This window comes from Camelina sativa, chromosome 11 (genome assembly GCF_000633955.1).
Source record: "Camelina sativa cultivar DH55 chromosome 11, Cs, whole genome shotgun sequence".
NCBI classification, from domain to species: domain Eukaryota; kingdom Viridiplantae; phylum Streptophyta; class Magnoliopsida; order Brassicales; family Brassicaceae; genus Camelina; species Camelina sativa.
In genome coordinates, this window is record NC_025695.1 from 28,142,784 (window position 1) to 28,156,454 (window position 13,671).

The following is a 13,671-nucleotide window of genomic DNA, read 5'->3' on the forward strand; positions in this document are numbered from 1 at the left end:
TTTAACTTGCTGCTTACTCTTTCAGGTAAATGGCGCAAATACCTGTTTTTTTTTGGAGTATGGCTGAAGAGAAATGGGTCATGGCATTTTGACATGGATGGACGCAAAGGTGGGAGAATGTTTCTTTTGCAACACGATTGTACATACGCTGAGCTTGTTGAAATGGCTGTAGAAGATTATCTGATTGACAAAGAAACAGAGATGGTTCAGTTATCGTATCCCTTAACAGAGATGATGCTTCAGCAATTGCCCCAAGATACCCCTCCTGTCTATGTCACAAATGATAGATCAGTTCAGAACTTGATAGATTTTAGTAGTAGGAATGTTGTTCGCCTTTGCGTCTCTACGTAATGCATGGATAGACATCCGGTTATGTTAAACAACTCTCGTTCTGTTGACGATGGAGAGCCAACAAATGAATTTGGTAACGATATAGATCCAGGTCAATATCGACTCTCGTTCTGTTGACGATGGAGTGTGCAGATGAATGTGCAGAAGAATGTCATGAAACTGATCATACAGATGAGAAGCCGAAAGATGTTGATGACATGGATTTCGATTACAATGAATACGGGAAATTTAAAGATGAAGATGACGATGGAGATGGAGATGACCTGGGATTAGATGCTGAAGAAGGGCAACCCTTTTTGGGTGGTATTCATGAACAGTTAAATAATCCTTGGATAGACTAACTGAAAGTAGGTCAATGCTTTGCATGCAAAACTGACGTCATAACTGAGGTGCATTTGACCGCGATTATGTTAAAATTCTCTTTCAAAATTAAGAAGTCCACAATGTCTCAGTTGGTGGTAATATGCTCTGTGCCAGGATGCACTTGGAGGGTCGTAGCCACTGTGAAGAATGATCCAAACACTTTTTGGGTCACCAAATATCTGAATGTGCATACATGTTCTATTGTGGACCGCGTAACTAACCGTAAGCGTTGCACCTCAAAATATATTGGGAGGCTTTTCATCGACCAGGTAGGAATAGTAGATGGTGTTGTCCCACAAAATATCGAAGATTCAATGAGGACAATGTTCGGCATGACTTTGGATTACACCACTTCGTACAAGGCTTTACAGTATGCACAAGAATATGTGAGAGGAAGCACAGATGACGGATATGCGAAGTTGCCTTATTGTCTTTGGAAAATAGAGCAGTCAAACCCGGGAAGTGTCGTTGACCTTGTTGTTGATGACGAGCATAGATTTAAGTACCTTTTCATATCTTTCAATGCTTCAATATGTGGTTTCAATTACGTTAGGCGAGTTATTGTGGTTGATGGGATCTATCTCACTGGCAAGTATGAAGGTGTACTGTTAATAGCTTGCGCACAAGATGGTAACTTTCAGATATTTCCGTTGGCTTTTGGAATTGTCGACTCGGAGTGTGATGCTTCATGGGATTGGTTTTTCACCAAATTAAGTGAGTGTATCTCGGATGAATATCCTTTGGTAGTAGTTTCGGATAGGCATAGTTCAATAGCTAAAGCATGTCGCAATGATATCCCATGGGCAACACGAGGGATATGTTATTACCATCTTCAACAAAACATAATTTCTAATTTCAATGGGAATCAACTGATGTACTTGGTGAAAGGGGCAGCATATGCACATACGCATGATGATTACAACCGCTCTTGGTTTATCGTTGGAGATTTGCTTTTGGTGAAAGAGATTTACTGCTCTAGACAAGGTGTTTAGCTCCAGACAATCTAACGATAAACCAAGAGCGGTTGTAATCATCATGCGTATGTGCATATGCTGCCCCTTTCACCAAGTACATCAGTTGATTCCCATTGAAATTAGAAATTATGTTTTGTTGAAGATGGTAATAACATATCCCTCGTGTTGCCCATGGGATATCATTGCGACATGCTTTAGCTATTGAACTATGCCTATCCGAAACTACTACCAAAGGATATTCATCCGAGATACACTCACTTAATTTGGTGAAAAACCAATCCCATGAAGCATCACACTCCGAGTCGACAATTCCAAAAGCCAACGGAAATATCTGAAAGTTACCATCTTGTGCGCAAGCTATTAACAGTACACCTTCATACTTGCCAGTGAGATAGATCCCATCAACCACAATAACTCGCCTAACGTAATTGAAACCACATATTGAAGCATTGAAAGATATGAAAAGGTACTTAAATCTATGCTCGTCATCAACAACAAGGTCAACGACACTTCCCGGGTTTGACTGCTCTATTTTCCAAAGACAATAAGGCAACTTCGCATATCCGTCATCTGTGCTTCCTCTCACATATTCTTGTGCATACTGTAAAGCCTTGTACGAAGTGGTGTAATCCAAAGTCATGCCGAACATTGTCCTCATTGAATCTTCGATATTTTGTGGGACAACACCATCTACTATTCCTACCTGGTCGATGAAAAGCCTCCCAATATATTTTGAGGTGCAACGCTTACGGTTAGCTACGCGGTCCACAATAGAACATGTATGCACGTTCAGATATTTGGTGACCCAAAAAGTGTTTGGATCATTCTTCACAGTGGCTACGACCCTCCAAGTGCATCCTGGCACAGAGCATATTACCACCAACTGAGACATTGTGGACTTCTTAATTTTGAAAGAGAATTTTAACATAATCGCGGTCAAATGCACCTCAGTTATGACGTCAGTTTTGCATGCAAAGCATTGACCTACTTTCAGTTAGTCTATCCAAGGATTATTTAACTGTTCATGAATACCACCCAAAAAGGGTTGCCCTTCTTCAGCATCTAATCCCAGGTCATCTCCATCTCCATCGTCATCTTCATCTTTAAATTTCCCGTATTCATTGTAATCGAAATCCATGTCATCAACATCTTTCGGCTTCTCATCTGTATGATCAGTTTCATGACATTCTTCTGCACATTCATCTGCACACTCCATCGTCAACAGAACGAGAGTCGATATTGACCTGGATCTATATCGTTACCAAATTCATTTGTTGGCTCTCCATCGTCAACAGAACGAGAGTTGTTTAACATAACCGGATGTCTATCCATGCATTACGTAGAGACGCAAAGGCGAACAACATTCCTACTACTAAAATCTATCAAGTTCTGAACTGATCTATCATTTGTGACATAGACAGGAGGGGTATCTTGGGGCAATTGCTGAAGCATCATCTCTGTTAAGGGATACGATAACTGAACCATCTCTGTTTCTTTGTCAATCAGATAATCTTCTACAGCCATTTCAACAAGCTCAGCGTATGTACAACCGTGTCGCAAAAAAAACATTCTCCCACCTTTGCGTCCATCCATGTCAAAATGCCAAGACCCATTTCTCGTCAGCCATACTGAATACTCGTTCAGCCATACCAAATACTCGTTCTGTTGACGATGGAGTATGGCTGACGAGAAATGGGTCTTGGCATTTTGACATGGATGGACGCAAAGGTGGGAGAATGTTTTTTTTGCGACACGGTTGTACATATGCTGAGCTTGTTGAAATGGCTGTAGAAGATTATCTGATTGACAAAGAAACAGAGATCGTTCAGTTATCGTATCCCTTAACAGAGATGATGCTTCAGCAATTGCCCAAGATACACCTCCTGTCTATGTCACAAATGATAGATACAGTTCAGAACTTGATAGATTTTAGTAGTAGGAATGTTGTTCGCCTTTGCGTCTCTACGTAATGCATGGATGGACATCCGGTTATGTTAAACAACTCTCGTTCTGTTGACGATGGAGAGCCAACAGATGAATTTGGTAACGATGTAGATCCAGGTGCCGAAGAGTGTGCAGATGAATGTGCAGAAGAATGTCATGAAACTGATCATACAGATGAGAAGCCGAAAGATGTTGATGACATGGATTTCGATTACAGTGAGTACGGAAAATTTAAAGATGAAGATGATGATGGAGATGGAGATGATCTGGGACTAGATGCTGAAGACAGGCAACCGTTTTTTGGTGGTATTCATGGACAGTTAAATAATCCTTGGATACACTAACTGAAAGTAGGTCAATGCTTTGCATGCAAAACTGACGTCATAACTGAGGTGCATTTGACCGTGATTATGTTAAAATTCTCTTTCAAAATTAAGAAGTCCACAAAGTCTCGGTTGGTGGCAATATGCTCTGTGCCAGGATGCACTTGGAGGGTCGTAGCCACTGTGAAGAATGATCCAAACACTTTTTGGGTCACCAAATATCTGAACGTGCATACATGTTCTATTGTGGACCGCGTAGCTAACTGTAAGCGTTGCACCTCAAAATATATTGGGAGGCTTTTCATCGACCGGGTAGGAATAGTAGATGGTGTTGTCCCACAACATATCGAAGATTCAATGAGGACAATGTTCAGCATGACTTTGGATTACACCACTTCGTACAAGGCTTTACAATATGTACAAGAATATGTGAGAGGAAGCGCAGAAGACGGATATGCGAACTTGCCTTATTGTCTTTGGAAAATAGAGCAGTCAAACCCGGGAAGTGTCATTGACCTTGTTGTTGATGACGAGCATAGGTTTAAGTACCTTTTCATATCTTTCGATGCTTCAATCTGTGGTTTCAATTACGTTAAGCGAGTTATTGTGGTTGATGGGACCCATCTCACTGGCAAGTATGAAGGTGTACTGTTAATCGCTTGCGCACAGGATGGTAACTTTCAGATATTTCCGTTGGCTTTTGGAATTGTCGACTCGGAGTGTGATGCTTCATGGGATTGGTTTTTCACCAAATTAAGTGAGTGTATCTCGGATGAATATCCTTTGGTAGTAGTTTCGGATAGGCAAAATTCAATAGCTAAAGCATGTCGCAATGTTATCCCATGGGCAACACGAGGGATATGTTATTACCATCTTCAACAAAACATAATTTCTAATTTCAATGGGAATCAACTGATGTACTTGGTGAAAGGGGCAGCATATGCACATACGCATGATGATTACAACCGCTCTTGGTTTATCGTTGGAGATTTGCTTTTGGTGAAAGAGATTTACTGCTCTAGACAAGGTGTTTAGCTCCAGACAATCTAACGATAAACCAAGAGCGGTTGTAATCATCATGCGTATGTGCATATGCTGCCCCTTTCACCAAGTACATCAGTTGATTCCCATTGAAATTAGAAATTATGTTTTGTTGAAGATGGTAATAACATATCCCTCGTGTTGCCCATGGGATAACATTGCGACATGCTTTAGCTATTGAATTTTGCCTATCCGAAACTACTACCAAAGGATATTCATCCGAGATACACTCACTTAATTTGGTGAAAAACCAATCCCATGAAGCATCACACTCCGAGTCGACAATTCCAAAAGCCAACGGAAATATCTGAAAGTTACCATCCTGTGCGCAAGCGATTAACAGTACACCTTCATACTTGCCAGTGAGATGGGTCCCATCAACCACAATAACTCGCTTAACGTAATTGAAACCACAGATTGAAGCATCGAAAGATATGAAAAGGTACTTAAACCTATGCTCGTCATCAACAACAAGGTCAATGACACTTCCCAGGTTTGACTGCTCTATTTTCCAAAGACAATAAGGCAAGTTCGCATATCCGTCTTCTGCGCTTCCTCTCACATATTCTTGTGCATATTGTAAAGCCTTGTACGAAGTGGTGTAATCCAAAGTCATGCTGAACATTGTCCTCATTGAATCTTCGATATGTTGTGGGACAACACCATCTACTATTCCTACCCGGTCGATGAAAAGCCTCCCAATATATTTTGAGGTGCAACGCTTACAGTTAGCTACGCGGTCCACAATAGAACATGTATGCACGTTCAGATATTTGGTGACCCAAAAAGTGTTTGGATCATTCTTCACAGTGGCTACGACCCTCCAAGTGCATCCTGGCACAGAGCATATTGCCACCAACCGAGACTTTGTGGACTTCTTAATTTTGAAAGAGAATTTTAACATAATCACGGTCAAATGCACCTCAGTTATGACGTCAGTTTTGCATGCAAAGCATTGACCTACTTTCAGTTAGTGTATCCAAGGATTATTTAACTGTCCATGAATACCACCAAAAAACGGTTGCCTGTCTTCAGCATCTAGTCCCAGATCATCTCCATCTCCATCATCATCTTCATCTTTAAATTTTCCGTACTCACTGTAATCGAAATCCATGTCATCAACATCTTTCGGCTTCTCATCTGTATGATCAGTTTCATGACATTCTTCTGCACATTCATCTGCACACTCTTCGGCACCTGGATCTACATCGTTACCAAATTCATCTGTTGGCTCTCCATCGTCAACAGAACGAGAGTTGTTTAACATAACCGGATGTCCATCCATGCATTACGTAGAGACGCAAAGGCGAACAACATTCCTACTACTAAAATCTATCAAGTTCTGAACTGTATCTATCATTTGTGACATAGACAGGAGGTGTATCTTGGGCAATTGCTGAAGCATCATCTCTGTTAAGGGATACGATAACTGAACCATCTCTGTTTCTTTGTCAATCAGATAATCTTCTACAGCCATTTCAACAAGCTCAGCGTATGTACAACCGTGTCGCAAAAAAAACATTCTCCCACCTTTGCGTCCATCCATGTCAAAATGCCAAGACCCATTTCTCGTCAGCCATACTGAATACTCGTTCAGCCATACCAAATACTCGTTCTGTTGACGATGGAGTATGGCTGACGAGAAATGGGTCTTGGCATTTTGACATGGATGGACGCAAAGGTGGGAGAATGTTTTTTTTGCGACACGGTTGTACATATGCTGAGCTTGTTGAAATGGCTGTAGAAGATTATCTGATTGACAAAGAAACAGAGATCGTTCAGTTATCGTATCCCTTAACAGAGATGATGCTTCAGCAATTGCCCAAGATACACCTCCTGTCTATGTCACAAATGATAGATACAGTTCAGAACTTGATAGATTTTAGTAGTAGGAATGTTGTTCGCCTTTGCGTCTCTACGTAATGCATGGATGGACATCCGGTTATGTTAAACAACTCTCGTTCTGTTGACGATGGAGAGCCAACAGATGAATTTGGTAACGATGTAGATCCAGGTGCCGAAGAGTGTGCAGATGAATGTGCAGAAGAATGTCATGAAACTGATCATACAGATGAGAAGCCGAAAGATGTTGATGACATGGATTTCGATTACAGTGAGTACGGAAAATTTAAAGATGAAGATGATGATGGAGATGGAGATGATCTGGGACTAGATGCTGAAGACAGGCAACCGTTTTTTGGTGGTATTCATGGACAGTTAAATAATCCTTGGATACACTAACTGAAAGTAGGTCAATGCTTTGCATGCAAAACTGACGTCATAACTGAGGTGCATTTGACCGTGATTATGTTAAAATTCTCTTTCAAAATTAAGAAGTCCACAAAGTCTCGGTTGGTGGCAATATGCTCTGTGCCAGGATGCACTTGGAGGGTCGTAGCCACTGTGAAGAATGATCCAAACACTTTTTGGGTCACCAAATATCTGAACGTGCATACATGTTCTATTGTGGACCGCGTAGCTAACTGTAAGCGTTGCACCTCAAAATATATTGGGAGGCTTTTCATCGACCGGGTAGGAATAGTAGATGGTGTTGTCCCACAACATATCGAAGATTCAATGAGGACAATGTTCAGCATGACTTTGGATTACACCACTTCGTACAAGGCTTTACAATATGTACAAGAATATGTGAGAGGAAGCGCAGAAGACGGATATGCGAACTTGCCTTATTGTCTTTGGAAAATAGAGCAGTCAAACCCGGGAAGTGTCATTGACCTTGTTGTTGATGACGAGCATAGGTTTAAGTACCTTTTCATATCTTTCGATGCTTCAATCTGTGGTTTCAATTACGTTAAGCGAGTTATTGTGGTTGATGGGACCCATCTCACTGGCAAGTATGAAGGTGTACTGTTAATCGCTTGCGCACAGGATGGTAACTTTCAGATATTTCCGTTGGCTTTTGGAATTGTCGACTCGGAGTGTGATGCTTCATGGGATTGGTTTTTCACCAAATTAAGTGAGTGTATCTCGGATGAATATCCTTTGGTAGTAGTTTCGGATAGGCAAAATTCAATAGCTAAAGCATGTCGCAATGTTATCCCATGGGCAACACGAGGGATATGTTATTACCATCTTCAACAAAACATAATTTCTAATTTCAATGGGAATCAACTGATGTACTTGGTGAAAGGGGCAGCATATGCACATACGCATGATGATTACAACCGCTCTTGGTTTATCGTTAGATTGTCTGGAGCTAAACACCTTGTCTAGAGCAGTAAATCTCTTTCACCAAAAGCAAATCTCCAACGATAAACCAAGAGCGGTTGTAATCATCATGCGTATGTGCATATGCTGCCCCTTTCACCAAGTACATCAGTTGATTCCCATTGAAATTAGAAATTATGTTTTGTTGAAGATGGTAATAACATATCCCTCGTGTTGCCCATGGGATATCATTGCGACATGCTTTAGCTATTGAACTATGCCTATCCGAAACTACTACCAAAGGATATTCATCCGAGATACACTCACTTAATTTGGTGAAAAACCAATCCCATGAAGCATCACACTCCGAGTCGACAATTCCAAAAGCCAACGGAAATATCTGAAAGTTACCATCTTGTGCGCAAGCTATTAACAGTACACCTTCATACTTGCCAGTGAGATAGATCCCATCAACCACAATAACTCGCCTAACGTAATTGAAACCACATATTGAAGCATTGAAAGATATGAAAAGGTACTTAAATCTATGCTCGTCATCAACAACAAGGTCAACGACACTTCCCGGGTTTGACTGCTCTATTTTCCAAAGACAATAAGGCAACTTCGCATATCCGTCATCTGTGCTTCCTCTCACATATTCTTGTGCATACTGTAAAGCCTTGTACGAAGTGGTGTAATCCAAAGTCATGCCGAACATTGTCCTCATTGAATCTTCGATATTTTGTGGGACAACACCATCTACTATTCCTACCTGGTCGATGAAAAGCCTCCCAATATATTTTGAGGTGCAACGCTTACGGTTAGCTACGCGGTCCACAATAGAACATGTATGCACGTTCAGATATTTGGTGACCCAAAAAGTGTTTGGATCATTCTTCACAGTGGCTACGACCCTCCAAGTGCATCCTGGCACAGAGCATATTACCACCAACTGAGACATTGTGGACTTCTTAATTTTGAAAGAGAATTTTAACATAATCGCGGTCAAATGCACCTCAGTTATGACGTCAGTTTTGCATGCAAAGCATTGACCTACTTTCAGTTAGTCTATCCAAGGATTATTTAACTGTTCATGAATACCACCCAAAAAGGGTTGCCCTTCTTCAGCATCTAATCCCAGGTCATCTCCATCTCCATCGTCATCTTCATCTTTAAATTTCCCGTATTCATTGTAATCGAAATCCATGTCATCAACATCTTTCGGCTTCTCATCTGTATGATCAGTTTCATGACATTCTTCTGCACATTCATCTGCACACTCCATCGTCAACAGAACGAGAGTCGATATTGACCTGGATCTATATCGTTACCAAATTCATCTGTTGGCTCTCCATCGTCAACAGAACGAGAGTTGTTTAACATAACCGGATGTCTATCCATGCATTACGTAGAGACGCAAAGGCGAACAACATTCCTACTACTAAAATCTATCAAGTTCTGAACTGATCTATCATTTGTGACATAGACAGGAGGGGTATCTTGGGGCAATTGCTGAAGCATCATCTCTGTTAAGGGATACGATAACTGAACCATCTCTGTTTCTTTGTCAATCAGATAATCTTCTACAGCCATTTCAACAAGCTCAGCGTATGTACAATCGTGTTGCAAAAGAAACATTCTCCCACCTTTGCGTCCATCCATGTCAAAATGCCATGACCCATTTCTCTTCAGCCATACTCCAAAAAAAAACAGGTATTTGCGCCATTTACCTGAAAGAGTAAGCAGCAAGTTAAATACCCTAAACCCTAAACCCTAAATCCTAAACCCTAAACCCTAAACCCTAAACCCTAATAGCCTAAGAAAAGCAAAAACATGATTAATTGAATAGTATAATATATTATCATCGTAAAAATATACATAGGCAAGTACATAACTGATATAACACATACACACTAAAAAATCAAAAAAAAATCTTTATAAATTTCCAATTAAAGACTATTTCAATTGTACAGACATTACAGATAACTCCAACAGTTTGACTTCCTAAATAAGTCTAATTTAATAACCTAACTGCCTATGAAAACTAAAAACTTGATTTCTCCATATGTATAATACGTAATCATGTCAATAAGATACAGAAGCAAGTACATACCATATATCAAAGAATACAACAAGAAAATCTTTAAAATTATTCACCAATTTGCAATAAATTGGTTTTCAAATTTGGAGGACTTCATGTTGATGTCAACATTGTAGACATAAACTAGCCTCTATTAAGATACTTCCTTTGAAGTCTATTTTGTGTGGTTTATTTTTGCAATTACAATTTAATAAAGCAGACACCGTATGAAGTCTACTATGATAGTTGACTTCTTTTGTTGTCTTTCTTTGTTAATATTTTGGTCAGTTTTGCAATTCAAAACATATAAAAGAGTAGACGTCTTTGAAAGTTTCAAAAAGTTAACTTCGACTAAAGTCTACACTGGTTATTTTTGCAATTGATCAAACCATTGACTTTGTAGTAGACTTCTAACTAACAAGTAGACTTCATATATCCGTCAACTAGAAAAATTAAACTTCGTTGTGGTTAGTATTGCAATTGACCAAGTTTGAATTTTGCCAATTAGACTACGTACGAAGTCTCCAGGAATGTTGACTTCGTTTGCAGTCTGTCCTGGTCATTTTTGGGGTTGACCAATATTTTATTTTTTTAACTAGTAGACTTCTTTTGCAGTTAACTAGTTAATTTTATATAAATAATATTACGGTCAATGCTTTTATATTTTGGTCAACTTCAAAAATAACCACTGTAGAAGTCTACTATTTTATTATCCTGCGAAGACTTCATCTGACAGTCTTAACTAAAAAGTCAAGCATTTGGTCAATTGCAAAAATACACCTTAGAAGACTGCAAATGAAGTATCCGTTAGAAATATTATAATCCAGTCTAAACCATATTTTTTTGTTTTCAAATGAAATAAAGGAGACTGAAATTTTAGTCTACGGGCTCGAAACTCGATAAATTTTAAATTGCAAAACTAACCACATAGTAGACTTTACATGATATTATGACGGTTGGACTAACAAATGAAGTCTAATTTCGACAAAAACATAAGGAAAATCACAAAATCTACCGGAAAATAACCTTACGGTGGTTGTTCGCAATGTCAAACAGTCGAGGACGTCGTCTTAAGTCATCACGGAAGAAACCCAGCACCAATTTAATCACTATCCAAGAATCATGACATATAACAAGATAAATGCACTTGCAAATTTTCTTGGATTAAAATAGAGAGAAGATGGAAGAAAATGAAGTTCTCATAACATTGGGTGTTATTTAAGCTTACAAATTCAGGTTGTTAAAGCTTTAAGAGCTTCAAATTTGGTTGTTCATGGTTGTTGGAAAATTGATGGCGGTGACACAACCGTAAATAAAAAAAGAAGATGATGATATGAATGTAATAAACATTTTCGCAAGAAATTCAAATAAATCAGAAATAATGGCAATTTTGTGAATACAATGAATGGACAAGGATTTAATAGGGAGAAAGTGGCAAATGTTGGAGAGAGAAAAAGAGGAGTCTAACATTGCAATTGACTCAAATTAGGGGTCTAATTTTGAAAGTCTCCCAAATTGTATTACAACTACACATGGAAAGGTTTGTGAAGATGTTATTTGAATTCAAGAGGGAGATAAAGACAGTTAATTATTGTGGGAGATGGAGTTTCTAGAAATTGGAGTTTGAATGTTTAGAGCTAGAATGATGAATTAGATTTCGGCTTAGGTGGAAAATAAAATGATGAATCTTTTGTCTTCAATTAGTTTTTGACTTTTTGGAATGAGAAAAGTCATATACCTATCATGATATTCCATGTAGGCAAGCTTTGCAAAATTATATACAAAATCATAAAGTCAATCTGGGGAAACATGTTTGCTTCTCTTTCTGTGCAAATTTAATTGTAATTTATTTATCTTTTCATTTTCCTTAATATACCGTTGTGAAACCTTATTCGTCAATCTCATTTTTACTCTATCTCTCATGGTTGCTGCTTCTTCTTCGTCGCCTGACTTTAAGAGATACCATGTCTTTTCGAGTTTCCATGGACCAGACGTCCGTAGTGGATTTCTCAGTCATTTACACAATCATTTTGCAAGCAAAGGGATAACACTACAAGAAAACATGGTTTTTACGACTACAGTTGGTGACTACATATGTAGTCGTTATTTTTGGCGACTATCTAACGACTTCGGGTGGACCTTCACTTCATACTTGCAAAGAATTAGAAGATGGCTGAGTGTAGCTGTGTAACCCCATATTTGTGTGCAAAATGAACAAAAACGATGAGAACATATATATTTACGAACAAAAATAGCTACAGCGTTACAAAAGCAAATTGCCGACGATAAACCAAGAAATACGTAACTGAGATGTTCTTGAGATTTGAAGAAGAGAAATGATGAGAATACAATCTGAATTTCCAAGAACAACAATATCAGAATTTTTTAGAGAGAAATTTTGGAGAGAGAGAGATCACGTAAAAACTAGGTTTGACCTACAGAAAGAAGTATATATATCGTTAAATTATCCAGTTAGGTTAAAAACAAGGAATCGGTACGCATTCGGTTAAGTTCAGCTATCGGTTTGGTTAAATTATTGGTATTAATATTATGACATAACAAAGTAACCACGAATAGTCCACAGAGAAGTCACTTAAGCAAAACCCTAAATCATATAATTTTAACCTAATCAGCCTTTCCTCCCTTAATTTGACTCTTTTATAGGTAAATTTATTTTATTCCAATGCATGAAGTCTATGTGGTTATTATTTGGTCAATAGGTTAATTAAAATTTAAACTATAATTAAGGAGTAGACCAATTGTTATGTCTTCTAGTCGACGTTAATTTGTAATCTACCTTAAAGAAATCTATTGCAGACTTCCTCCGGGTTACATCTGTCATTTCGGCTTGTGGTTTTTTGTTTGGTCGTAAGGGAGTCAACTGTGATTTCAGTACCCTTAGTGGTTATATTTCTCAAATATCGAATATGGAATCTACTATTGCATTCAATGCCAAATAAAGGTATACAAAATGCAATTATTCCATACAATTTTTCTCTTAAGTATTTGCAAAGCAGATCAAGTAACTTGAGGCTTGAGCCATGCAAGTCAATATTAACCGCTTACCGTTAGCTCTTTAACTTCTAAATTGATCATCGTGTCCATTTCTTAGAAATCTCCTCCTGAACAGCGCATTGTGCTTCTTTGGATTGATTAACACCGCCTCTCCCAGCTTCGAAATGGCATCTACGCAAAATTTATCTATTATTAGTTACCAATTTCAGTGACAAAATGTACATCTTAAATGGAAACAAAATAAACTATCCATTTTCCACAAAAGTACGCAATTTTAAAACCGTATAAGAAAAGATATAAGGCACATAAATGAAGTAACACAAGCAGGCAAACATGAGTTCCACTTTATGGCAACCTTGTGCAAGGGATCCCTCTTCCATCATTATCAGGATCGGCAATACACTTTGAGACA

At 38.7% G+C, this 13,671-nt stretch overlaps 2 protein-coding genes across 2 annotated transcripts; both read right to left on the reverse strand.

The window, feature by feature from the left end:
- Positions 1,690 to 2,904, reverse strand: LOC104728427. The gene is made up of 2 exons (XM_010447404.1): positions 2,721 to 2,904; positions 1,690 to 2,546 (listed from the first exon to the last, which is right to left on the reverse strand). Exons 1-2 carry the CDS (start codon positions 2,902 to 2,904, stop codon positions 1,690 to 1,692), a joined length of 1,041 nt encoding a protein of 346 aa, XP_010445706.1.
- Positions 8,214 to 9,125, reverse strand: LOC104728429. Its single transcript, XM_010447405.1, has one exon. The coding sequence runs from the start codon at positions 9,123 to 9,125 to the stop codon at positions 8,214 to 8,216; it is 912 nt and encodes a 303-aa protein (XP_010445707.1).

Coding starts and splice junctions, on each gene's coding strand:
- LOC104728427 (XM_010447404.1), bottom strand. CDS start 2,904: ATGGAGTGTGCAGATGAATGTGCAGAAGAATGTCATGAAACTGATCAT. Junction 2,547..2,720: donor AGGGCAACCCTTTTTGGGTG/GTATTCATGAAC, acceptor GCTCTGTGCCAG/GATGCACTTGGAGGGTCGTA.
- LOC104728429 (XM_010447405.1), bottom strand. CDS start 9,125: ATGTCTCAGTTGGTGGTAATATGCTCTGTGCCAGGATGCACTTGGAGG.